This window comes from Protopterus annectens, chromosome 9.part0 (assembly GCF_019279795.1).
Source record: "Protopterus annectens isolate FY-2018-M chromosome 9.part0, PAN1.0, whole genome shotgun sequence".
NCBI lineage: Eukaryota > Metazoa > Chordata > Ceratodontiformes > Protopteridae > Protopterus > Protopterus annectens.
The window spans coordinates 1,304,276,714-1,304,304,232 of record NC_056743.1 but is presented as its reverse complement, the minus strand read 5'-3'; the positions used below and the strand labels follow the sequence as shown (position 1 = coordinate 1,304,304,232).

Below are 27,519 nucleotides of genomic sequence, written 5' to 3'. Positions count from 1 at the left end.
AGCCTCTATAATGTCAGGAAAGTACAGAATTCCTCTTCAAACACATTAGGTACTTACATGGTCATGTAAATAATCCATCGCATCTCGTACGTCCTGGAAGACACTACGGAAGGACATGTACATATTCCCATGTTTATATCCCTTTTCTAGACTGTGAAGAAAAAATAGGTAAGTTGCATTTCTTTTTTTAATGCTGTTATTAAATTATCAGTTAAGACAAAGGCACACATACATTAATAAAAATAAACCATATTAACATTTTCTTTCCCATTTACATACATTCTGGGCCAGATTCCAAAAGAGTAGCTCTCAGTGTAAGTCTGCCCTGATTCTGAAAAACTTGCTCTCAATGTAAGTGACTTTGGTGTAAAGCCTGTCTATAAACAGGCGTACAGCAGAGGCCAGATTCCAAAACACCTGGTCTCAGCCTGCTCTTAGTGTATGTGGTCACTTATACTGACAGCAAATCTTTTGGAACTGGGGCCTATATATTACATATGTTTTCTTTATTTATAACAATTGTCATTCAGTCCAGCATTACATAAATTGCTCCATTTCTGCCTTCCCTTAAACCTCATTTCTCCACCTGAGCAATAAATTGTTCTGTGTGTATTGTTCCCACAAATTACATTTATCTCTATATAATTTGCCCCTTCCCTTTTCTAAAGATCCCTCCTTCAGTTCTTTTATCTCTTTTTCAAAATATTTAATGCTTCAAATACAGTAGGTTTAAATTTTAATTTCTATTTCCAAATAATGTTTTGGTAGCCAAGAGAATTAAACTTAATAAGACCTTACTATGTGTGGGCAAGTCAGATCTTGTGTCCCGGTATTTTTAACAAATATAATATCATATGCACATACGTTAAAAAATATCACTTTGGTTTGGTCACGGTACTTGTTTCAGACTTGCAAATGACATTTATTGGATAACGTTCCTGCCACAATGAAACATGAGATGTGGTTTATGAAGGACATAGGTGTGCCAAATGAAGGCAAAGCTAATGCAGTACTGGTGGCCATAAATCAGGCAGTTGCAGTCGGGAAAGCAAAGGCTTAAACTATGGACACAAAAGCTTACTGAAAGGGTTTCAGTGGTGGAAAGGGCAGGATCTGCACTGACATATTTATCCACGTTTACTGAGATGCTGACTGTCCATGTTGGGAAAGTAGCAGAAGGAGATTTACATCATGAGAATCATTTGTACTATATTAAACAAAATGATATTGGACTCTGTGACCAGCTGGAGTACCTAAACTCTTTTGGGGGGGGGGGCTATACTGGAAGACTCAGGATGGGAAATACACTGAAGACCTTTGCTGCTTTATGGGAGTGTATATATATATATATATATATATATATATATATATATATATATATATATATATATATTTGGACTCGAAAGACTTTTTCTGAGGGTTGCCTTCAAAAATGTTCTCAGGTATGTGCTGGATGATTGGAACAACTTTTCTGTGAACAAATCACCTCGCCTTTTCTACCTTCAGACTGTGTTCTCAAATTATCATGTCATCTTTTTAACAATATGCCTTTTTAGATTCCATATGCTTGAAGTGGAAGCTATGCTTGTAAACAGTAATCTACAATGGATGGCTGCACTGGGAATCTATGTTGGGGCTACACTACAGAAATGGGATTGTTGTGATCTGAATAGAGAAATGAGGACCTATGATTAGGGACCACTTTGATGACTGGGGATCCAGGCAGATGGGCTATACTTGGGACTGGAAATTATCACTGATGAGCTAACTGGGAACTAGGAGCTTACATTAAAGACTACAGACCCATCTAGAAACCCTTCATAAGGCACTACTCTGGGGGACTGAGACACATGCTCAGGATGACACTGGAGTCTGGGGACCCAAGTTAGGAAGAGTGGCTGAACTAGTAACTGGAGATCTATGCTGGGAGGCAGTTACCTGGAAGACAGAATTCATGAGGAAAAACACAACGTAAGCTAAGGGCATGGGGTGGTGGTTACTCTAAAGGCTCTATAGGTGGTATATATACTGATAACACTAGATGTAAAGTTAAGTCCATTCTAGGCACTGGCGATCCTTGCAGCATCTGTATCTACACTGTAGATCCATGTAGGAGACTGGATTTAACACCGGGGGTTCATGCTGTGAAGAACGTTTAGAGACTGGGTTCACTGGGGATACACTAAAAACTGAAGTTTATGCTGCAGAGTGGAGCCATAGGAACAACAGACCTGATGAGACTGGATACCAGGTTGCTAGTGGTGCCAATGGCAGAAAAAATAGGTTCATAGGTAATTACTGGGCTAACAACCCCAGGAGGGCCTTTTTAGCTAACCCATACTTCCCAAAGGTAAGTATCAAACTATGTATCTTGTGTCTGTAAGGTAAACACCCTAATCATTGTCAGCCTTTTTCTGTATATATATATATATATATATATATATATATATATATATATATATATATATGTGTGTGTGTGTGTGTGTGTGTGTGTGTGTGTGTGTGTGTGTGTGTATTTTATTATTACATCTTTTTTGTTTCCTGTCCTCCCCTTGAGCATTTGTGAAGACAGAGATCACTGACCTCACCCTGCTTATAACCTCATATCCTAGCGAACTATGTGTGCGTCTCTCTCTTTCTTTCTGTGTCTGATCCAGATTAAGAAACAGAGAGAGAGAGAGAGAGAGACAGACAGAGACAGTTGCTATACTATGAGCTAGTGTGGCATAGTGGGATCGCCACTCTCATGAATGTTAATGTCATCTTAGATTTTAAGCTTTTTGGAAAAATTATCTTCTTTTCTACATGCCACACGCACTCTGAAGCAAAGACGCATCTTTACATCATCATGGATGTATGTAACATGCATAGCCACTCACAAACAGCAAACAGATTTACATCTAGTGCCTAGGGCAGCACCAAGGACAGGTGTCCCACTGCAAACTAACCACTCAGCCCTTGGACAAAAGTTCTAGCAACATACCTTTCAACCTCTTAGTGCAAGAAATCTAGACAAAGCTCAGAATAATAGAGGGATAAAGGCCCAAAAACAGAGACAGGTTTTAAATATTGCTCTTACAGACTTAGAAAGTTGATAGAATAATAAGTTTTGTGTTAGCATGCATTTTCTGAAGGACACAAAATCTGAAACTCAAACGTGTGTCATTAGGGTTGCCACCTTTTCAAATGGCCAAAGTGGAACATTTTCGGGACAAACATCAGATTTTACAGGACGACACATACCCACGGTCAGTACAAAGGATAGAACTTAACTTTTTTGCCTAAATAAAAGCTTCTTCTTGTAGCATTTTAGTTGCTTATTCTGTTTCTCATAAGATTTAGGTATTTTAGATACAGAATAACTGTTTTATGCAACTATTACATAAAATATAGGAAATAACTTTGTCCTAAAATCTCAGGACATTTGCCATTTTTTTTAATTTTTTGTCAGGACACAACTGCCCAAAGAGGGGCTGTCCCTCACAAAGTGGGACAGGTGGTAACCCTATGTGTCATTATTTACTGATTTAAATCCTCAGTGATTTGTCAGAAAACCAGAAATTTTATTAGAAACAGACCAAAAGAATGAGGCAAAACTCAAGACGTTCTACAAAAATCTGGACAGTTGAGAGGCATGTCTAGCAATAACAATTCTACCTCAGATTTTCTAGTACTGACTATATCTCTACTACTTGCTGATTCATAGTTTTTCACTGTAGGGGACACCATGGCAGCAGTTTGAGTAATTTCTTCTGCATGAAGGCCTTGCTGCTGCAGAGGTAGGGCTGGTGGGTGGAAAATGGATATAAAACCTACAGGAAACAAAGTTTTACTTGTTACATCTAAACAGAATCTTTCTTCTTCAACATTCCATTTTATTTTTGTTTCACTTATTACTTATGCTGTGTGACTCCCATAACAAGAAAAAATATTACGTTCTTTGTTATCCTTCACCTTCGGTCATTAAGAGATTACTTTAATCTCTCTGGATAATTTATTCTGCTCATACTCCAGAAAACTACCTTTCTATATTATTGTTTTCTTTTATTTTACTCATAATTAGATTTATTTTTCTATTTTTTAACTTTTTTAAATATTTACTTTCTGGTAGTAGTAAAGTAATTATCCTTCCACCTCTTTCCTTGCTTCTTTTTTTATTAGACTTTTCACTGCATCTAATCCATGTAGCCTTTGCCAAGTTATTTTAGCATCCTCAGCTAATTTCATCATAAATACTAAAAGGGTAAAAACAAAGATCAAATGCATAGACTTCTGTGGGGGTACTAGTTGTACATTGTATGGAATCCAGCTTGTATATCTAGACAGGTATAGTGCTCGAATCTGACCTCAGTCATCTTGTGTGTGGGTTGGTGGTATATTATGGTCTTTGTATGAATTTTATGTAACTAGTTCTGTGGCAGCAGGTGTAAGTGTAGGGCTGGAGTACAGATTGTCCTAGGTTCTAGTACAGGGTGTGCAACCTATTTTGAGGGTGGTTGGCATAATGGTTAGAATATTTACCTTGTAAACATAAGGTGCAGGGTTTTAGTCACACATGGGGTAATTGGCTAGACTTAAAATGGCCCAAAAGGACAGGTAGCCTAGTACTAATCTATGAACTATGCATCATATATAAACTACCTCCCATTTCGTACCTGTATGATACTCATTTATTAATGGAGTTCATTCTATTGACTCAAATTATCCTGAAAAAAATCATTAGGTCTCTTTCTAAAATTTCTGCAGGACCACATACACCAACAGTATATGTTCCATCCCACCAGAATATTTTCATTAAATATACTCTCCTTTTTAAAAGGTAACTGACAAGCATTTTCCATTTTTGCTATTATCACTTTTTACCTTACTTCTATACTTTTCTCTTTTAATGGATTCATAAAACGGCAACATCTCTGAAAGTTAATTTTGTCTTACACACTGAGGTCTCAAAATCAGTTAAACTTCTAAATGTGAATGCCTAAAACCTGATAATCCAAAATACTGAAACAAATGCACAAAATACATGGGGGTGAAAAACTAAACTGTAATCCCTCGAACTTCTAGATACCAAATCCATGGTTGCACAAACATGAGGAAGGGAGAAATCTTCCAAAACAAAGGAATTACTGCTAGTTCACACATAGAAACCTTACTATAAGTGATAGTGATTTCAATGGAAAACAGCAATCACATTTTGATCTTTGTCTCGTTGCGTCTCAGGTACTTTACGCTCAATAAAGGACAAATTAGTGAAATGTAGAGGAGCCTAAAAATCTTGGCATTTATTTTTGCTGATACACAACCTTATTATCTGACTCCCCTTATCAGATGCTTTAATTTCTTCATTAGTGACATCTTTTTATGATATCATCTTTGCATGCTATAATTCTTAGAATATAAAGTTCCTCTTCACCTCTCAGACTCATACTCATAGTAGATGCTCTAGATTTGACTTCTTTAGTAGCTTTCATACAAAGAGTAAACACAGTTAAGCTCAGGTGACAGCCATGTTTTATGAGTCTAACAAATTCAGATCTACGTCCTGTGAAACTATTTATCATAGTCCCCAAAATGTTTCCATACAGCATTCAATTATTGCTTCCGACGTGAAATTCCTTTGTAGTACATGCTAATATATGTTTAAGAGCAAGGCCTAATGATAGTGAGGAATGTACATCACATTGTCTCTTCACCAGCACCTAAAATTCCTGGTAAGGACCTTATTGAGACTTAAAGCACATTGGCAATGTCTTTGACATTTGTGGGCACCCTGATGGATGGACTTTATAAATCTTACATGGGGTCAGAAGTTTATTCAACTTCAAATCTCTGAGCAAGTAACAGTTCAGAAATACTATTTGCGTTTCAAAATAAATTTTTAAAGTTTCTGTTTTTTTTTCGCTCAAATAACATGTGAAGAGCCCTCAGAATGCTTCTTTCTTTTGTGGATAGATGGCCTAGTTGCAAAGACCAGGCATTATTTTACTACAAGGCAGTTTGACAGAAGACTGAAGCTGTGGATCCAGAAAGTTTAGTCTGTTTTCTTAAGTGAAAAAAGGTGAGAAGTCAGAAAAAGGCAATTCACATTTCTGCATGTCACAGGAAGAGAGCCTTGAAAATATTTAATACTTTTATCTTTGAAGAAAATGAAAAGACATAATATCAGGCAGAAAGTTTGTTATTATTATGAGCTTAGGAAAAAATGCCATTTTCAGCCTATTATGTATAATAAGCCAAGACTCAGTGAAAAGTATAGACGTTTACATTAAAGAAATACAGATTCAAGCCAAAAACTGTGAAGCTTATGAGTTTAGTGACTCACTGATCTCAGGCAGAATAACATGTAAATAAAAAAATATATCACTTAATTGACATGATTTTAAGAGAAGTGGGATTCCACATGACTGATCACTGAATATCCTCTGAAAGTAAACTGCTCATTCACAGATTATTCAGAATCACTTCCCCAGAACAAACATTAAACTCCTACTCTTTGCATGGTGTCAACTTCCCCTGTATATCTGATATGAGGGACATTACCCTCCTACCCCTTACATAAAAAAATAATGCTACAGTTGCACAGCCTTGCAGAAAGTGCAACATCCTACTATAGCAAGCAAAGTTTTCACAAATGCTATCTTACAGTATAATAATATTAAACATGGCTCAGGTAATAAAACATTAGGGAAACAGGATCAAGGTGTTTAGTGACTAACAAATTAAATGTTCATCACATGTAAGGAAAACGAGAAACTGACCTGACAATGTCAGAAGATGTGAATGTATGCACACCAAGTGAAACTGCAAATACACAATTAAAGGAGTATCAGAGCAAACTGAAAGTGTGTAAGGAACGATCGGAGGCAAAAAAGTAAAAATGAAGCATAAAATGTGATAAAGACCAGAAAGAGAGACATGGTTGCTCCCATCTCATTGGCATAGAAGGATGGAATCTTGACTGCAACCCAGATGAGTCACATTTCATTAGCAGTACAGAATGTGCAGGAGTGGGGCAGAAGGGGTAGAACTGGGTGGTTTGTGTTGGCTCACCAATTCCAGGGAGAAGAACTGTTGTGAGCATTTCCCAGACACACCTACATGGCTGAACCACTGGTAGAGACCAGTGTAATGTGAGTATGCTGTCTGGAAGACAGAGTAGGGCTGTGTTTGCATAACATGTTGAGGCATGGACAATGAGCCATGTCATGCTTTACCCTTGGATGACACAAGCAAGCAAGGGATGGGGAAATGTGGGTAGGACATAACAAAAATGCCCTGGTGGGAGTTTGGATGATTTGTGACTAATTCTTACCACATGGGACTGAATGGGCTAGAGACAGCTCTCTCCCAGAGGGGAATGAATAGGGCATGTGGGTGGGGGTGGAGGGCTAATGGTTAGCAGGCACTGGACAGAACAACAACAACAAAAAGCCATGATGTGTACAGGAAGTATGGAGCAACATAAACTCAAACTCTGTATACCAAGTGTGACTGTAATCATGCCAGGAAGAAGTATTCAACATTTAATCAATTTCGTACAAGCTTTGGTAGAAAATAACATTTTCCAAAGATATTCAAAAAATGTGTTCAAAAGAATTTGCATGTTACTGAGGCAAAAGAAGAAAATGTGCAGTACCAAAAGTAGATCTGGTAGGTACTATTAAAAAGAAGTGATGGTGTGAAGACAAAGACTAAAGAGGCAATGCACCAAGATAATCAGTCATGTAGGTAAGAAAAGATACGAATCATGAAACAAAGCATACATTTTAAATTAGGCACACCTGCAGTGTCTAATATTGCATCAGAAAATACTATTAAAGCTTTGGACCTGAAAGGCATTGAAAGAATAGCAGTGTACACATTATTGATGTATTCAACACACCAGATTGGGTAAGAGCTACTGATATGAATGTAAAAATAAAAGATCCTCTTTCAAAATGATAACATTAAGTAAGGAAGGTATTTTGTTTAATACTTTAGGTTGTTTGGCTTATTGGAATGCAATGTATAGTAAACTCTACTCATAGTGTAAAGCACAGAGTAAATATGTTCAGGAACAATCATACAGTTCTGCAGCCATGCTATGTAGTGCATAAAGCCATAACAATGATGTACTGCATGACTATACATATTTATGTACAGGTTTGGGTAGCTTGCTAGGAGATTATCATATTCATATAAGTCTATATGCTATGCCAATAATACATTTTCTAAGGAAAGTATTAGTAACTTTCAGGAACACAACTGAGCAGGAAATGAAACAAACTGAAAGTGTATGTGCCATTAAGAAGCAATACGATTTGATAAAATTGGTGGAAAGTATAGTCACTTTGAAAAACAGAGCAAGAAATGAAACTGGATTGAGCCAGAAGAAATGAGGAAGTGGTTTCAACTATGCCAGATTATTACTTCTTTCAATAATATATATAAGTCAGGGATGCTAGAAGAAAAAGTATTTTAAAGCTCAGATATGCATATATTAAATATGCCATTAGTGAGGTATAGATTCTTGAAACTTCCCTATGGTATTTCATCAGCAACAGAGGCATTGCAAACTATTGTTGCATAAGTAATTGAAGACTACAAAGGTGTTATGAACATAACTGATTGTTAGTGTGAAGTCAAACACCTATATCTCAGCTGTAATCTTAGCCACTGTTATTCAAGGGTAATAGCTGCTAGCTCAGCTATTAAAATACTTGCTAGTAATTATGGCACCAATTATATAAGTGTTGTACCATTTAACTAAATAATTTCATTTTGAACTATAACTGTTTACTACTGTTGCTAAACAAAACCTACCTATACTTCTTGTAACTTGTAATTGTTTTTAATGGTTGTTTTTATTGTGGAGCTTTTCTCCCCGGGCCTCCGCTGAAAAAGGACCTGTGTCCAGTCAAATTTTCCTGGTCAACAAATGTAAATAAATAAACACAAGAAGAACATGATGGAAGACTGACAAAATACTGGTACAGCTACTAAAGTTACTGAACGGATTGGGACAGTATACATTTTAGTTGAATAAGAGCAAGTGTAAGTGACAAGTTTAAAATGAAGGGTTCATATTTCAAACACCAGGTGCACTGAAACCAGATTAGAGAAAGCCAGAGCCTTAATGCAAATGTCAAAGTTAGAAGATAAACTGGCATTACTGAAGCTCCTTTGAATGATACTGTATCTTGCAAAGGATATACTTAATAAGTCTGAGATAAGTAGTCCTTTTGAAAACCTATTGGACCAAAGTGTAGTTTGAGTGGGGCTATGAACAGGAAAATATTTGTTAAAAATTCTCAAGAAACTACTAATAGAAATACCTATAAAGAAATGTTTTGATGTGAGCAAGGCAATTTTGTTAAAAATGGATGATAATCAGAATACTGTAAGAACTATGATCTTACTTGATAACAGTTGACTAGTTGATAGTGGGTCAGCAACAGAAACAAAGACAATAAAACAGAAAAAGAATTGTTAGCAATAGTGGATAAATTTGATAAACACCATGAATCTCTTCATGGCAAGAAACATAAGCAAAGATTTGATATACCCCTGCAAATTATTCACAGCATCTTTGTACAAAACATCTATAACATTTATTTATGTATTTATTTATTTGATGTTTGTTTACTGGCATAGTCCAACTGGGCACAGGCTCATTTTCAGTCGAGACCTGGGGGAAATCCCCAAAAGATACAAGTGACAAAAATGACATAATTTGTAAACTCTTTCAATAGTAGCATAAATAAAAAGAACACAAATTATACATAATACATATACAAAGTTATACATAAAACATATAAAGAATACTATTTTTATAAAGGATACTACCTATACTATTTTTCCTCTGTTCCTGATTTACCTGGTTAGTGTCCATACTGATTCTGATAATTTTTACTCTGCAGGCTCATTTCTGCTGTCGCTTTGCTAGCTCCAGGTTCTGCCCCTTACCCTCCCCCATTCCTACCCACCCCAGGCTCAAGACAAACTTGAATCTTGTTACAATAAAGTAGCAAAGTTTACCCAAACACCAAGTCTCCAACACGTAGAAACATGTAGAAACACAAATTTATTGTGAATACAAATATAGGAAGCACAAGTAAATAACGATATTTACTTGTGCTTCCTGTATTTGTATTCACAATAAATTTGTGTTTCTATGTGTTTCTATGTGTTGGAGACTTGGTGTTTGGGTCGTTTGTTTTTTAAGTTTATGTTTGGATTTGTCTTTGGATTACAAAGTAGCAAAGTTTGCCACCAATGCTATACATACCACCCATCACTGTATATCTCTTCAAAAACTCAATTGGCTCGAACTACCTCACTTCCTAACTTACCTACAACTCACCACTGCACATAAAATCATAACTAAACCCGAAGATTGCCCATCACTTGCCTCCCTAATGTACCACTACAACCCCACAAGATAGCTCAAATCAGAAAATAAATGTCTTCTAAAGGAAGAATTACCCAACCTTACAGCTGGCCGAGCTCATTACTCCATTGATATAGCTAAGGTGTGGAATTCCTTACCCACCACAATCAGAACCACTTCTAACCACACCACTTTCAACAAGTCTCTGCAAAAATACCTCTCCAAACTATGGCTCTGTACTTGCTCAGATAATTCTTCCAGGATTGCATGAAACTGGAAACCTCTCCTAACAACTTTAATACTTTGAAATATCTATCTATCTTCACTTAATTTAACTCTTCACTCTCTCAGTTTTATGCATCATCTGCTAGAAGATGAAATTTAAAGAATGGAAAGCCTAATTCTAATTGTATATCAGCATGTATATGTTGTACCTGGAAATAAATCATTGTTATTTTTGTATTTTGTATAATGTTGCTTACTAGTAACTTGAATCTGTTAACAGTCATTATGTAACTTTATATCATCAATGTATATGTAATATATGTAGCTTTTGTCCTCAAGCCTCTGCTGAAAATGGGCACTCCTAGGCTGAGTGGACTATCCCGGAAAACAAATTCAAATAAATAAAATAAATAAAAAGGAGCATAACTAGTAGAAAAATTATCATGTATTTAGGTAGATGTGACTATGTCACTAATTCTAGTATGCAAAGTCCTGTAAAAGGTGTAGGTGAGGAGTTTGTGATAGGTTATTAGGGTAAGAGTGAAAAGGTTAGACAGAGTATCTAGAGAGAGAAAATAAGGTGATACTTGTGATGAGTTTATATGTGAAATAAGTTAGACATATATCAAGTAGACAGAAAACATCTGCAGAGAAAGACAGACAAGTTATATATGAAAAAAATAATACAGCTGGATGTCAGCCAGCAGTTAGACAAGAGGGAATGATAGTCAGGCAGGACTTAGACAAGAGCAGAGCCAATAATTAGATAGATGGGACTTAAGAAGTATTTTGAACTGTGAGGGTTTGGCAGTGGTTATGATGTGCTGGGGGGTTATGTTCTAAGTCATGGAGATTCGATTAGAGAGCATCTTCATAGTGATTGTTAGTTTGTGTGACTTGTAATAGGAGTTTGTCACAAGATGTCAGCTGTCTTCTGTTAGACTGAGTCTGAAGTAAATTACGTAGTGCTGGATTCTTGATGACAGAGAATAGCACTTATTATGTAGACGAATGACTTGGAATTTAATTAAGGACCAATCAAATTACTACATATAGCAGCCATGTAGAGTAGAGCATATTTATCAGAATCGCATGAAAATTAGTTAGAAGAACTAGAGATTATTTTACAATTACCAAATTGCCAAATGCAGAAAATAATAAAATAATTTCACAAATATCAAGAGTGACTTAAAATGCAGTCACTGAAGGAAGTTATAGATAAAGAGATTCAGATGAGCAGAATATTTGAATCAGAAAATAAGTCCAGTCTTAAATTTTATTCAAGGAGTAAATATGTTTGGTCCACAATTTAATGTTCAAAGCTGACATGATTATAGTCCCTTACCAGTTAAGAAAACAGATGCTTGAGGTAATACATAAATCACATCTTTGAATATGAAAATATGAAATTCAAGGTGAGGTGCCCCAAGATTCTCACTACACCTTTCTAAACATACTGAAAAATATTAAGATACAACCAAACACTCTAATACTGGGTGATTTCAACTACCCTGCCATTAACTGGGAAAACTACTCTGGTACCAACACCTTTTCCCAACGGTTCTAGGAACTCATAAATTCCAACGCCCTGGATCAACTAATCCATTGTCCCATCTGGGGCTCCATTATCCTAGACCTGGTCATTACCAACATGGGAGATAGATGCTCCACACCAGTGGTCACCCCTCATTGGTCAGGTCTGGCCATAAGCAAATCACCCTTGACATCCACATCCCACCCACCCCCAGTAAGGAAACCTCTGTAAAAAACTTCTCCAAAGCCAACTTCATGCTACTTAACTCAGAAGTGACAAACTTCATGGCACCCATGCACATGGGAGCTGAAAGTTCAACTGCTGTATCCTACACTAAGGCACTGTATGAGCACATCCACTTGTGCATGAATCGTGCCATCCCAAATAGAACCAAGATGCTCTCCTCCTAAAAATGGAAGCCAGTCTGGTGGTCTCCTGCCATAAACAAACTATACAACAGAAGGAAGAAACTGTTGTGGAAAAGAGGAACATCCCAGGATGCAAACCCCCCCCCCCCTTATCAGCCTCAGTAAGAAGCTGAGATCCCTCATAAAATCCTCCAAAGCTAGTTACCAAAATAAAATTGCCAAAGATTCCAAAGACAATCACAAGGCATTCTATAGTTATGTCAAGAATCTAAATGGCAATGCTCAGATCTGCTCTGAGCTACAACAGAATGTCATTAAATATACTGATCCAAGAATATTGCCAATATCCTAGCAGATCGACTTAGTGCCAACTTCACCCACCTCTCACCCCCTAAAGGGCCCATCTCAATGCCAAAAGATTGCCAAATTCCAATAATCACGGCCACACAGGTAGAAACTGCACTCTCCAAAGCTAAGAATACAGCATCCATGGGACCAGATGACATCCTGGGCTGTGTACTACATGAACTACAAAATGAACTGGCACCTCACCTAAGTGTCATGTTTAATCATAGCCTCACATCAGGCTTTGTGCCCACTGAGTGGTGCCCAGCTACAGTTATCCCACTCCACAAGGGGGGATCCACCCTGGATCTCAGGAACTACTGTCCCATCAGTCTGATGAGCCTGATCTGCAAGGGCATGGAACACATTCTCATGGAACTTATAAACAAAGACATTGGCAACCTTCAAACACTGGACCCCACCCAGTTTGGGTTCGTGAAGGGCTGATCTTGTCTCCTGAACCTGACTGACTTCTTTGAATCAGTCTCCAGAGCTGTGGACATGGGTAAGGCGGAACACACAGCCTATCTGGACCTCACCAAGGCCTTCAACACCATCCCCCACTCTGGAATCATAGATGAACTTACTAAGCTGGGCATAAATCCCTATGCCACTCAATGGGTTGTCAACTGGCTTACTGACAGAACCCAGACTGTAAAAGTAGCTGACTCCAAATCCAGCTCCAGACAAGTGACAAGTGGAGTACCTCAGGGTTCAGTCCTGGGACCGCTCTTATTCGGCATCTACTTGTCTGAAGTACAGGCCAACACTAAGGGACTCTGGCTAACAAAGTTTGCAGATGACTGCAAATTGGGAGCCATTACTGAATCCCCAAATGATGTGGGTATTCTACAAAAGGGCCTTACAGAAACAGATGCTTGGTGCCAGAGCCATGGGCTCAAGCTTAATGTCAAGAAATGTATAGTTATCCCCTTTGGGAAAAACCATGTACCCATGAATTACCACATAGGTGGCAGTACACTAAACACTGAAAGTGTGATAAGAGACTTAGGAACACAGGTGGACAGTGTTCTCACCTTCGATAACCACATTGCCACAACTGTCAGGAAATCCTTCTATGTGGCACACGTCATCACTAAGGGCTTTTCTTCCTGAAAAAAAGGAGGTCATTGTCCCACTGTACTCATCCATTATTAGACACATTATAGAGTACAATGCCCCATTTGGTATGTACCTCACAAAACATCTGCAACAGCTGGAAAGGCCACAGAAATACCTCGTGAAAAGAATCACAGGCCTAAAGCATATGCCCTATGGTGACCGTCTAAAAAAACTCCAGCTATACTCTATAGCATATCGTCTACTCAGAGGTGATCACTGCTTAACATACAAGGCCATGTCAAACCCTGAGCTGTTGGACATGCTCCACTTAAAGAAATCCCAATCCTTCAGAGCCACAGAGTCTCTTATCACACTTTAGGTGTTAAGTGTACTGCCACCTATGTGGTAATTCATGGGTACATGTTTTTTCCCAAAGAGAATAACTATACATTTCTTGGCATTGAGCTTGAGCTCATGGCTCTGGCACCAAGCATCTGTTGCTGTAAGGCCCTTTTGTAGAATATCCACATCATTTGGGGATTCAGTAATGGCTCCCAGTTTGCAGTCATCTGCAAACTTTGCCAGCCAGAGTCCCTTAGTGTTGGCGTGTACTTCAGAGAAGTAGATGCCAAAAAAGAGCGGTCCCAGGATGGAACCCTGAGGGTACTTTTACAATGTGGGTTCTGTCATTAAGCCAGTTGGCAACCCATCGAGTGAGATAGGGATTAATGCCCAGCTTAGGTAAGTTTATCTATGATTCCAGTGTGGGGGATGCTGTTGAAGGCCTTGGTGAGGTCCAGATAGGCTGTGTGGACCACCATACCTTTGTCCATGGCTCTGGAGACTGATTTGAAGAAGTCAGTCAGATTCAAGAGACAAGATCGGCCCTTCATGAACCTAAACTGTGTGGGGTTCAGTGTTTGAAGGTTGCCAATGTCTTTGTTTATAAGTTCCATGATAATACGTTCCATGGCCTTGCAGATCAGGCTCGTCAGACTGATGGGACGGTAGCTTCTGGGATCCAAGGTAGATCCCCCTTGTGGGGGTAGTATATGCTCGTATCTCTTTAAAAATAAAGTCTAATGATGTTTAGGGAAACACTTGCCATGTGGTCTCTTTTTCAGCAACTAGCAATCACATTAAAGTCCTCATAGAGAATGGTAACACATCCATTGTACATACTGTTTGCAAGCATCCTGAAGAATATTAAAAATGTCACACCACTAAGATATAAAATGGCCAGTTATGACTAGTACTGTTATTGAAGATTATGATCGAATCACCTATCATAAATGGTTTATTATGTGTTTGAGACATAGACGCCAGGAAATTCACCTTGAGGGCAAAGCTTTGGAGGTGAATCTTGGCATCAGTGTCAAGAACATATAATAAAGTGTGATGATTGGCAACCTAATCATAATTCTTTGTAGTGCATTAAGCTTTATCTGCTACATGTGCTACCAGTTACATCGAAGTAAAAATTGCTAAGTGGTTTGCTAGTTTTGAAAGCCATACAGCACTTAGTGAGAACTGTTAGGAAGAACAGTGTAACAGATTCCATTACGTTACAAAAAGTCAGGAACACACTACTAGCCCAGACAGCAGGCAGAAACAAAACTGTTTTTATTCTGTTGCTGTTTTTTACTGGTCAGTATTGGCAAATTTAACTGCCTAGCATGACCTGATCTTAACAACTGAAGCACGGGGTGCTTAACATACATTAAGATTGAGTCTCACACTATAGAGTTGCTTAACTGATTTGTGTTTTTCCAGATATCAGTGCATAATCATTGTGCTCCATGCACTACATACATTTTCTTCTAAGTCAACTAAAAATCACATCTTTCTGCATATTATAATACTCCCTTCATTAATCTATCATAATGTCGTCCATCTATCCTTTTTTGTCCACACAGATCTACCAAATCCAGTAGTGCAATATTTCTCAGCTTTTTTTTATATTATTTCCGGTAACATCTTATAATCTATATTTAACATTTTATACGTTTCCAGTTACTTAAAAGCCATTTATCCCTTTCTTCAACAAAAATTTAACAATACATGCAGACTTTCATTTTGTGTTTCCTTTGCACTAAATCACTTACTTTGAGCGTTACTGAAAATTTCAGGTTTGTCATGTTCTAACTTTTGACAAAACATACAAGTAATAAGTAATACCATACCATATCTGCCATTTGTATACTCTCTTCTTATCCTGACCTTTCAAAGAGAGCTTTTATTTTAGTAGGTGTTGTTAAATCTTAAATATTTTCCTAATAAAAAAATTGCCATCCTCTTCTTTCATCACAAACTTCTCCTTCAGAAAAGATTTGGCATTTCATTGCATACTTTCCTATCTTGTGTAAGACCCTATTGTTATTAAATAATTGCATGATGCATTCATTTGCCTTTTTTCTCTTTCTGTTAAGACAGGATAAAGTATATATTTTCTTGAATTGTATATCCTTGTTGAACATCCTGTATCCTAATTATTTACTTCAGTTCATTAAATACTACCTTTTCTTTCTATATCTCATCTATATGTCCTCATTCTAAAGTGTTATGAAAACAATCCACCATTAATTATTCTATTCTCTAATGATCTAGTCACTGCTCTTGTAATATATAACTATATTCTTCCCCAACTTCTTAAAAGCTTAGCTATCCATCATGCAACCATTGATTCATAAAACATCTTCATGCTTCATGCAATCAATTATTTTTGTTTTAACTAAACTTCTAATTCAGTCTTAAAGACGCCATTACCAATTGACAGCTCTGGAAACTTGAAAGGTAGTTTTAGGTTCAGTTCTCTCTATTTCCTCATATTTTTTGCCCATTAACTTTCTTAAATTATATGACGTTCTTCAAGTTTTTTTTTTGTAGCCTAACAGCATGAAACTAGTAAAAGCAATAACACAGCAATAAACTACAATGCTCATATAACACTAACACACAAAATAGAATCTATATGCAATTCCTACTTTAGTCTATGAATATATTCCTGATTGGAAGCAACAGAAGAGATACTTCAGTCTATTACTGTAAGCACAAAATGTTTTTCCACAGAGCTTAGAAGACTGCACTGGTATAAAATCTACCAGACAAACTGTCAAATTCCTGAATAGATGAAATCAATATGCTTTTAGCATAATAATGTAAATGTTTTTGTAAGCCTGTTTTGATAGATGATTAGTGTTTTTCTGGTGAAATACTGTATGCAATCTAATCGTAATTAACTGTGAAAGCATGTAGTGTGTGGCTGCAACTCTCAGTCTCAAGAAATGACTAGAGTCCATTATTAACCAATTCCTTGAAGTAAACTGACAGTCATCTCCTGTGACATTTTCAAATAAATAAGCAACATACATCCAAACCAGCTGAATAAAGGGGCATGACCAAAATTTATGAACACAATCTGAATTGCTACATTTAAATGCTTCACATTTATCTTGTAAATTTAATTGCATTGTCAAGTTTTTCATAGCCGATAACCATCATACAAAAAAAATTTAACTGATATTCTAACAAAGCTAAATTACTAAATTTACCTCAGAAGTGGTTTGTTTCAAACAGGAAGAATCTCCAATTTGTAACAGGATATTTGCTTCAGATTTTTTTGGTTAGATTAAATGCAAATAAATCTTAAGAGTCTTTTAAAGCCTCAACAAAATGGGAATATTTTATTCTAAGAAATGTTGATAGTCTGTTGTTGTTGTGTCTTTCGGCTTTTCCCGGTTAGGGGTCGCCACAGCAGAACTCCGGTCTGCTAATGATTGGCAGTAGATTTTTACGTGCCGAATTGCCAGCTCTGATGCACAACCTTCAACGAAGGTATGCCCATTCACGCACGTCTCCACACAGAAGATGCTCTAGCTGATAATCGAACAGGATGTCTTACTGTGAGGCGACAACGCTACTGCAGCACCACCACCGATAGTCTAAACTCATTAATTATCGATATGAGGGATGCACTGAAAGCATCTTTTAACTGAAAACTATGTATAGCATGTCTAAACAATATTTCCATCTATCAATGTATGAAAAATGAAGGGCGGGCGTGGTAGTGCAGTGGTTAGCGTTGCCGCCTCACAGCAAGAGGTTCTCTGGTTTGATCCTCGGCTGGGGTGCCTTCTGTGCGGAGTCTGTATGTCCTCCCTGTGGTCATGTGGGTTTCCTCCAGGTGCTCCGGTTTCCTCCCACATCCCAAAGACATTCTGTAGGTGGATTGGACACTCTAAATTGGCCCTAGGTGTGAGTGTGTGTGTGCCTCCTGTGAAAGGTTTGTGTGCCAGGCTGGCAACTTGACACCGTAAAACTCCACTGCCAATCATGAGGGGACAGGTGATCCACTGTGGCGACCCCAACCGGGAAAAGCCAAAAGAAGAAGAATGTATGAAAAATGAAACTGCTGGCATGACTGAAGAAAACCAAACAAGGCTTGTAACCTGACTAGTCTTTTATAATAACTGTTATAATAAACTGATTACTACAATTCTGCCAGGATTTCCATTTGTTTAACAGATTCAACACTGATGTTAATTAAATGATTGGACCATAGTGGAGCATCTAAGTTACCTAAAAGGGGTTCCTGCAAGCCTTATTGAAAACCACTACAGCTTGATTTGTTGTTGGAAAGCAATGGCATTCAAAAGCAAGTTGGTTACTGAATTCCTAACAGTGAAGGCCATCTTAAAAAGAACAGCCTCTAGTTTAGCCCATGTTTAGTCCTTGTTTTCAAAAGCTGTAAAGAGCTTATGTAATGTAACACTGATACAACTCAACCTCCCCATCTTTTATTAATACTTTGAAAGATAATTCCATCTGCTTGATCACCACACAAATTCCCACATTAACTTCTGAATTTTACCTTACCAAATGTTGAAGGGAGAAACTGGTATATGCCTCAAAAAATACTATTGTTTACGACAGTAGATCATCTTTAAGGCATTAGTCCTTCATAAGAAAGGAAGCCATAACTTATTCCATGAATGCACTGATACAAACAAGTGAGACCCTAGAGAAGACATGTTATAGGAAATAGTAGTGGCTAAGGTTTGGGTGCAATTTTACCCCTAAGTATTTGTGGAGTTTATAACAGCACTGGTACATCAACTGTTAGCCCCCAGAATTGAGATCACTTGTTTCCTTGGATATGGGGAGAAGTTTAGCCTTTAACACATTAATCCTATGCCTGCCAAATCTTGAAAGTTCATAAAAATATTAATCAGTTTGGGAATATTCTGAACAGGGTCATAGACGAATGTCTACTTTCCAATCTGATATCGATGAGTTAGATGTTATCGTTCTGATCAAGTGGTCAATGATCAGTAGAAACTAGAGAGGAGTTCATAAGTTCATAGAAGGTTACTAGGCTAACAGCCCAAGAGTCCTTACAAGCCTAGACATATTTATCCTGAGTTTTCCCAATTGTCAGTGGTTAGGTGAGTGACGTTCGTAGATGTAAGGGTCTATGATAGTTAATAATGACTTTCTCTGCCAAGGAGAGACATGGGCACCACTCCAGGAATTAATCTGTGGTCACACATCCAGTGATATAGGTTGCATTTGAAGAGGGTCAGGAAGGGGGTCTGTTTCACGCGAACTGGTGGTTTGTTCTAGAGAAGTGGCAGTCTCTGGAAGACATATATCTCTCTCCAGCATTATCTGTTTATGTCAGATGCTAGGTTAAGATCCCTGGAGCAAATGACCATCATGCAGTTTCCTTTACTAATGTATAGCATTTCCATCAGGGCCAGGTCAGAGACTGCTCTGTAAGTCAGGGGCAGGTCACTACTTAGTAACCTGTTGGAGACAGAATACAGTGACAGGGCTTTCAGTATTTCCATGTAAGGCTTGTTTTGTCTACCCTGTAATTTCTTGGTGAGAAACCTCTGTGGCCTCCAATTGTTGCAGGTGTCTGATGACAGTACATGCAAAAGGGAGCATCGTACTTAACTATTGGTCTGAGGGTTAAGCATAATGGAATTATAACATACTTAGATCTAGATGCAATGCTTTTACTTATAATATGTGCCACATAGAAGGATTTTCTTACTACTGTGGATATGTGGTGGTCAATTGGCAAAGGCTCTTGCCACCCCCATAGTGCCTTTTTTAGGCAAGGCTCAAAAGTCAAACCCACCTCCATAGATAGCACAAGGAACAAGAAACTAAGGGTAATGCTGCTAAACGCCAGAAGTCTTAACCTCCTCAGTATGGAGAACATCGATATCTGTGCAGTGACAGAAACCTGGTTCAAGGCTCCAGAGAGCACCCCAGCACTACCAGGTTATACCTCATATCATGCTTTTCGGCCCCAAAACCCAGACCGAACCTGAAAAGTAGGGGGAGTTTCCATATTTATCAAGGATATCCACACCTCCAGGTTAGTGGCATTGCACGAAGTATCCGAGACCATCCATGTGCAACTGACAGTGGGCAAGACTGCTTTTCAGTTTATAGCATCCTACAGACCACCCTCTCAAAGTCAGGAATCCCACTCGGCTTTCCTGAAAACATTGGAGAACATGAAGATCTCTCCGAACACCATTATATCGGGCGACTTCAACTACCCAAACCTAGACTGGGAGCATTAATCAAGCCCCAGCACCTTAGCCCAAAGGTTCCTGGAATTTATAAACTCAAATGCTATCGAACAACTAGTCACCACTCCCACAAGAGGGGAAAACATACTAGACCTGATCATCACCAACATGGGGACTCTATGCTCCATACCAGAAGTATATCCCTCATTGGTAAGATCAGACCATAAATTAATTTCACTGGATATCCACATCCCGACCCCACCCCCAGCCCAGAAAACCACAGTGAAAAACTTCTCAAAAGCGAACTTCACACTTCTCAAAACCGAAGTGGAATCCTTCAAGGCCCAAGGGCCAATGGAAACTATGGCCCAAACTGCAGAATCCTATATAAACGCATTCTACAGACATCTCCAGGAATGCATGGATCATGCTATCCCAAACAAAATCAAGACCCAATCATCCAAAGGCAGGCGTCCAGTCTGGTGGATCCCAGCCATAAATAAACTGTACAACAGAAGGAGGAAGCTAGTACATGATAGAGCAAAATCCCTAAAAGGCAAGGCACCTCTGATCAGTACTAGCAAAAAATTACGATCCCTCATAAAATCCTCCAAGGCCAGCTTCGAGAGAAAAATTGCACAGGACACTAAAAGCAATCATAAGGCTTTTTTCAGTTATGTTAGGAATCTGGGATGCAACTCCCAGATTTGTTCTGAGTTGATTCTAAGCGACAAAAAATACACTGAACCCACAGACATCGCCAATATCCTGGCAGACAGGTTCAGTGCAAGCTTCTCCACCCCCTCCCCCCCAAAAGAGCAAGTATCTATCCCAGCAGAGTGCAGCCTCCCAAACATCTCTGATGCTCAGGTGAAGGCCACCCTCTCCAAAGCAAAAAACACTGCTTCCATGGGACCAGATGGCGTGCCGGGTTGCGTCCTACATGAACTCCAAGAAGAACTAATCCCTCAAGTAAAACTGCTGTACAATCTCAGCCTCACTACAGGATATGTGCCCAAAGAATGGCATACAGCAACAGTGGTCCCACTCCACAAAGGTGGTGCCTCTGCGGACCCTGGAAACTATCGCCCCATAAGCCTGACTAGCCTAGTCTGCAAGGCTATGGAGAGGATCATCATGAAACTCATAAACAAAGACATTGGGGACCTACAGACACTAGATCCTACCCAATTTGGCTTCGTCAAGGGCAGATCCTGCCTTTTGAACCTGGTCGACTTCTTCAAAACAGTCACCAAGGCCATAGATGAAAGGAAGGTAGTCCACACAGCCTATCTGGACCTCGCAAAGGCATTTGACACAATACCACACTCGGGTATCATAGATAAGCTATCCAGCCTAAATATAAACCCCTATGTCAGAAGATGGGTCGCAAACTGGCTCAAAGACAGAACCCACAGAGTCAGAGTTGCTGGAGCCATGTCAGACTCGAAACCGGTCACAAGTGGCATCCCACAAGGTTCTGTCCTGGGACCTCTCTTGTTCAGTATTTACTTTTCTGAGGTACAGGCCAATGTGGGAGGACTATGGCTCACCAAGTTCGCAGATGACTGCAAACTGGGCACCATAATCGACTTTCCAGCTGACACAAACATCCTTCAAAAAGGTCTTGCAGAGACGGATAACTGGTGCCAGAGCCATGGTCTAAAGCTAAATGCCAAAAAGTGTATAGTCATACCCTTTGGCAAAAACAATGTGCCCACAAATTACCACATAGGTGGTAACCCATTAAGTTCAGAGAAAGTAATTAGGGATCTGGGGACCCAAGTTGATAGCAATCTCTCCTTTGACAACCACATTGCCAAAGTGGTTAGAAAGACCTTCTACATAGCCCACCTCATCATGAAAGGATTCACATCTAGATCAAGAGAGGTAATCGTGACCTTTATTCATCCCTCATCAGGCCCATCATAGAATACAATGACCCCTTTGGGATGTACCTTACCCGACACCTGCAGCAATTAGAAAGACCCTAAAAGTACCTCACCAGGAGGATCAAGGGACTCAAACAGATGCCATATGCTGCTCGGTTAAAAAAACTCCAGCTCTACTCAGTTGCATACCGCCTACTTCGAGGCGATCTATGCCTGACATATAAAGCTATGTCCAACCCAGAATTAATGGACATGCTCCACCTCAGTAAATCTAAATCCCTTAGAGCCACGCGCTCGAGGGACTTGAACCTCAGCACAGAAATAAATAGAACATGCTGGAGGGACAGATTCATAACCAAGAGGCTCCCTTCGCTCTGGAATAGAATTCCAATTCATGTTAGGCAGAGCACCTCACTGACTCTCTTCAAGAAGAATCTTGATGAGTGGATGGGGGATCGTAGGTTTGTCCCGGGGATTACTTCTGTGTCACTATTAGACAGAGGCACAGTAAACTAAACTTTAAAAAGGGCACAGTATACTCAAATCAAGGGGTGGCGTAAGCCAAACACAATCGGGCTAGGCTTATAAATGCCCCAGGGCAGATAGAATAGTATGAACCTATGCTATCAACCTGACTATCCAGATCATATAGCACTGGGTCTACACTTAGGGGAGTGCTGTCTATAATGTAATTAGCAGGGATGTCAACTTTCCCAAAGGAAATAATAATGCATTTTTTTGCATTTAGCTTTGATCTGAGGCTTTAGCACCAGTCATTTGTCTGTGTTAACCCAGTCTGCATTATATTAACATCATTGGAGGATGCAGTGATTGCTCCCAGTTTGCAATCATCAGTGAACTTGGTCAGCCACAGGCCATCCAAGTTTGCCTGGATTTCTCAGAAATAAATTGTGAACAGTAAGGGGCTGAGCACAGAATTCTGTGATATGCCACTGCTGATTGGAATTTTGCTAGAGGTGAAGTCACCCACATTGACAGTACTTGTCTTGTTGGTGAGTCAGTTGACTACCCATCTAGTAATAGGGGTTAATTTCCAATTGGGAGAGTTTTATTATAATACCTGAGTGGGGGATAGTGTCAAATGCCTTAATTAGGTGAAGATAGGCGGTATACACTGTCTTTCCCTCATCCAGGGCTTTGGAGACTTTCTCAAAGAAGTCAACCATATTTAACAGGCATGATCTACCTTTAACGAATCCAAACTGGGTTAGGTCCAGAGTTTGGAGATTACCTCTGTCCTTGTTAATAAAGTCCATAATGATTCTTTCCATGGCCCTGCAGATGAGGCTAGTCAAGCTTATGGGCCTATAATTCCCAGGGTCAGTTGATGATCCCCCTTTGTGCAGAGGGATTACTGTTGCTGTCCTCCATTCTACCCAAGCATAGCCAGTTCACAAGCTGTGGTTAAACAGGGATGCAAGTGGGTCTGCTAGGTCATGTTTCAAATTGTTTAAAAGGCAACCTGGGATGTTGCCTGGTTCCACTGATGCCATGCTTTGGGGCTGGAGAGCACCAAGATGACCTGCTCTCTTGAGATAACAGACTGAGAAATGATGGCAGGTATACTTTGGGAGATGACCAGAGGGGACAGGGGGATAAAGTCTGCTTCAAATCTGTCAGCTAGCAGGGTGGGTATTAGTTGACTATTGGTAGTGTCAACCACAACGAGGCTTGTGCTTCTCTTCAGATTTAAGGGTGAAGAAATGGTAAAATCTTTAATATTATAGCCTGAGGCTCAAAAGAGATCACTTTTATAGCTGTAATAACTGCAAATGGACCCATAACTCTATATCACATTCCACAGATAATTCCAAGACAGAGTCAAAAGTCTTCTCAAAGTCAATAAAGACAGTCATAAAGGGCCTAGGCTATTTACACTCATTTTGAATTAGAGAAATTAATGCTCTAGTATGATTTGTAGTGGATCTACCCTTAACAAAGCCAGATTGTGAATGACGAATTAAAGAAAGGAGGGTCAGTTTTATTCACTGGAGGTTAAGTCCCTGTAGAAAAGACCTCTGCAAGCAACAGTGTAAGTGGTTATAATAAGGCTCTTTGCAAGATTTTGTACAACCCAAATGTCAAACCATTAGGGACAAGGGCTCTCCCACTTGATATTGTTTTAAAAGCAGATGCAATATTGCTTTCTAATATAGGGCAGGAAAGAAAATCCTCAAAATCTGAGTTGACCCTGGGGGGTTGTGACTCCCCGAAACGTACAGATCTGGCCTCTAATGTGTGCATTACAGAGTTCATATTATTATAAAGATGAGAGTAGTAATTCCTAAAAGCCTCTGCAATGTCCTTAGGAGTTGAAATGATTAATCCAATGACCTTAATAGAAACAATGGTAGTTTGTTGCCTACATTTTTATATCTTAAAAGCTAACAACTTGCCAGGTTTACAGTCTTGTACCCAAGATTGTAATGTTGGTGTCCATTTGTAAAGATTTGTTTTAAATGTCACCAAAGTGGCTAATTCCATCTTCTTTACTCTGTATAACCTCATAATAAACTTGACCCAACAACTATCTTTCTTACATAAAATCGCCAGTTCAACATCGAATGACTGCCACTGACTATTTTGTTCAAAAGTTTAGCCTTAGCGGAAGAGCAAATCCCTTTGAGTTCATATTTAAAGAACTCCCAGATAGTAAAAACAGACATACTGTGTACAGAATTTATTTTAATATACTTCTGTATTTCAAAGGGGCCATACTCAAGAGCCTGAGGGTCGATAAAGATTAATGGATCAACCCCCAATTGCTTAGTATTAAAACTACAACTACATTGTGGATCTTTTTCTAATAACACTGCCTGATGGTCTGACATGGCACATGGAAGAGTAATAACATAAAACACTTGGGATGATAAGGAGCAGAGATCAGCCAGTAATCAATGCTACTACTGTTGAGACCATTAGGAGACATAAAAGTGAAGTCAACACTATCGTTAAATAATATTCAGTCCTTAAACATAAACATGAACAGAGTATAAAAAGTAACATATAATAGGAAAAGAAAGAAAGAAAAACAACACTAGGTAACAAAATTAGTCCTCATTTAAAACATAATAACTACAAAAACACCTATTGCAAATGGCATAAAACAGTGTAAATGACCAATTACTAAATTCTCAAAGGAGATTAATGCTCAGGTGCTAGCACCAACTAATTCTAGACATACTTCAAGTCTTGGCACTCTGTATCCTGACAGTTTAGTCCTTGAATGTCAGCTTTTTATTCTTCTTATGCAAATCTATAGAAGAGGAATGTGAGTCTGTTAAAAACTTGTGGATACATTTACTGCCCTTGTATTTAACTGGTTGGATAATGGACCATGTTGGTCTGCTGACATAACCTGGGATGGATGAATGATTTTTAAGCTGTCCATGATTCTCCATGATGTCACATGTATCTTTAGATACATTTAAAAAAACAACTGCTGATTTACTGCTTTCCTTTGGAGATGCAGTGGAATGCCTTTTTCCTCAACACAGCCATGATATGAGACTTTTTTTTTTTTTTTGCAAAGCTGAGTCCCCATTGGGAATAAATGCCAGAAACATCCCTGGCACAGTAAAAGTGTTTTCCCCAGGTTTCAACAGTAGGAATATCCATCAGTTGGACATGTCTATTGCATTAGAGCTGATCAACTTACACAACCCTTTGTCTAAGACAGTAGGTGATAGGTTTTGCTGCACATACTCTAAAGCCCTTTCCAGAAAACTGAACAAATGGTAGCTCTCTTGCCAAGTTATAATTTTATTTATTTAACATTTGTTTACCAGAAAAGTCTGACTTGGAACGAAATCAATTTTTAGCAGAGGCCCGTGGAGAAACACTCCAGGCACATGTCTTTGCAATGTGGGAGGAAACTGGAGCACCCAGAGGAAACCCACATGAATGCAAGGAGGACATGCAGACTCCGCACAGAAGGTACTCCAGTCAAGAATCCAACTGGAGAACATCTTGCTGTGTGGTAAAAATGCTACCGCTGCACCACTCCATCATCCAAATGATGAGTGCTGCAGGAAACTTAAAACTGATATAAATATTATTCCTGTTAAAGAGGGCCTCACTTGTGCAAATGCCTTCTGGCAGCTCACCAGCTCAGTAGAACAATCCTGATACAGTCGTACAGGCTGACCATTTACCATAATTTGTCTCCCTTCCTTTGCTTTATGTAATATTTTATCTTTTCATCAAAATTTAAACATTTCATTATCATGTCATGGAAGAGATCCCAGTCTGGGAGAAGGGCGTAGACCATGATGAGTTCTCTTCAACGTAATACCAAGAGCATCAGGTAGAGCACATTGCAAAAGGCAGTGATGGTCAGTTCTATGATCCACTTCTCCAAATGACCGATTCTCAAAATCCTATAATTTGGCCTTTACCTTGGAAGTCCAATTGTGATGGTCATTCACCATCAGGTTTGTAGACTGTATACAGTGAGCTGACCTGGAGACAGACTATTTTAAAAAGCTCACCTTAGAACTGAACTGTTTTTCACAATTTTGAATTGACAGTTGTTTTAGCTCAGAGGTTTCTTCTTAGATATTGGTAAGTAGCGACAACAAAGCATTATGCCTGTCCCCAGTTACTATATGAAAGGCTTTCCTGCTGGCAGGCTAGGGAAGTATGACACTGACAGACCCATTAAGTCGTTCCAGTGCAAAATATCCCTAACCATGAAAACTCCTGTTCCTAATGAAAGTAAACTACGGAAACAATTTGAAAAGACAGAAAGGATGCAGTACAATTACTAAAATATTAGCCCTTAGGCAGAGAGCTAATGGATCGTGCTGATACCATGCTGAAAGCTAGCTTCACCTCTCCCCTTCAATGTATTTTTCTTTGCAGTGCCTACCATATTTCCTGGCTTATTATTTCCAGTTCTGTGTATGGGCTGCCTGTTATTCCTCCATTTTTTCTATTCTCATTCATCTCTGCACAATTTATCAAGACATCTCCTGCAAACAAACAATGTGTACATTTGAAAATTCATTCAGTTTCAGTATACCACAGTTCCCCACAAAAGAACATTCTATTTAAGATAATTTACATTTTAATGCCTTTCTATATTAAAAAGTGAAACAAGGAGAGAAAGGAGGAAAGAAAGACACATAATTGTACTACATATCTTAGTATATTT

General features: G+C 38.8%; 1 protein-coding gene across 2 annotated transcripts in view; it reads right to left on the bottom strand.

Moving 5' to 3' along the window:
• LOC122812027 (cytosolic purine 5'-nucleotidase-like) overlaps positions 1 to 27,519 on the bottom strand; it is a 563,563-nt gene that overhangs the window by 301,091 nt on the left and 234,953 nt on the right. For both annotated transcript variants that reach the window (XM_044084264.1, XM_044084265.1), the window contains one exon: positions 58 to 151. In XM_044084264.1, the coding sequence (XP_043940199.1) occupies positions 58 to 151 (94 nt within the window). The remainder of the gene's footprint in view (positions 1 to 57; positions 152 to 27,519) is intronic.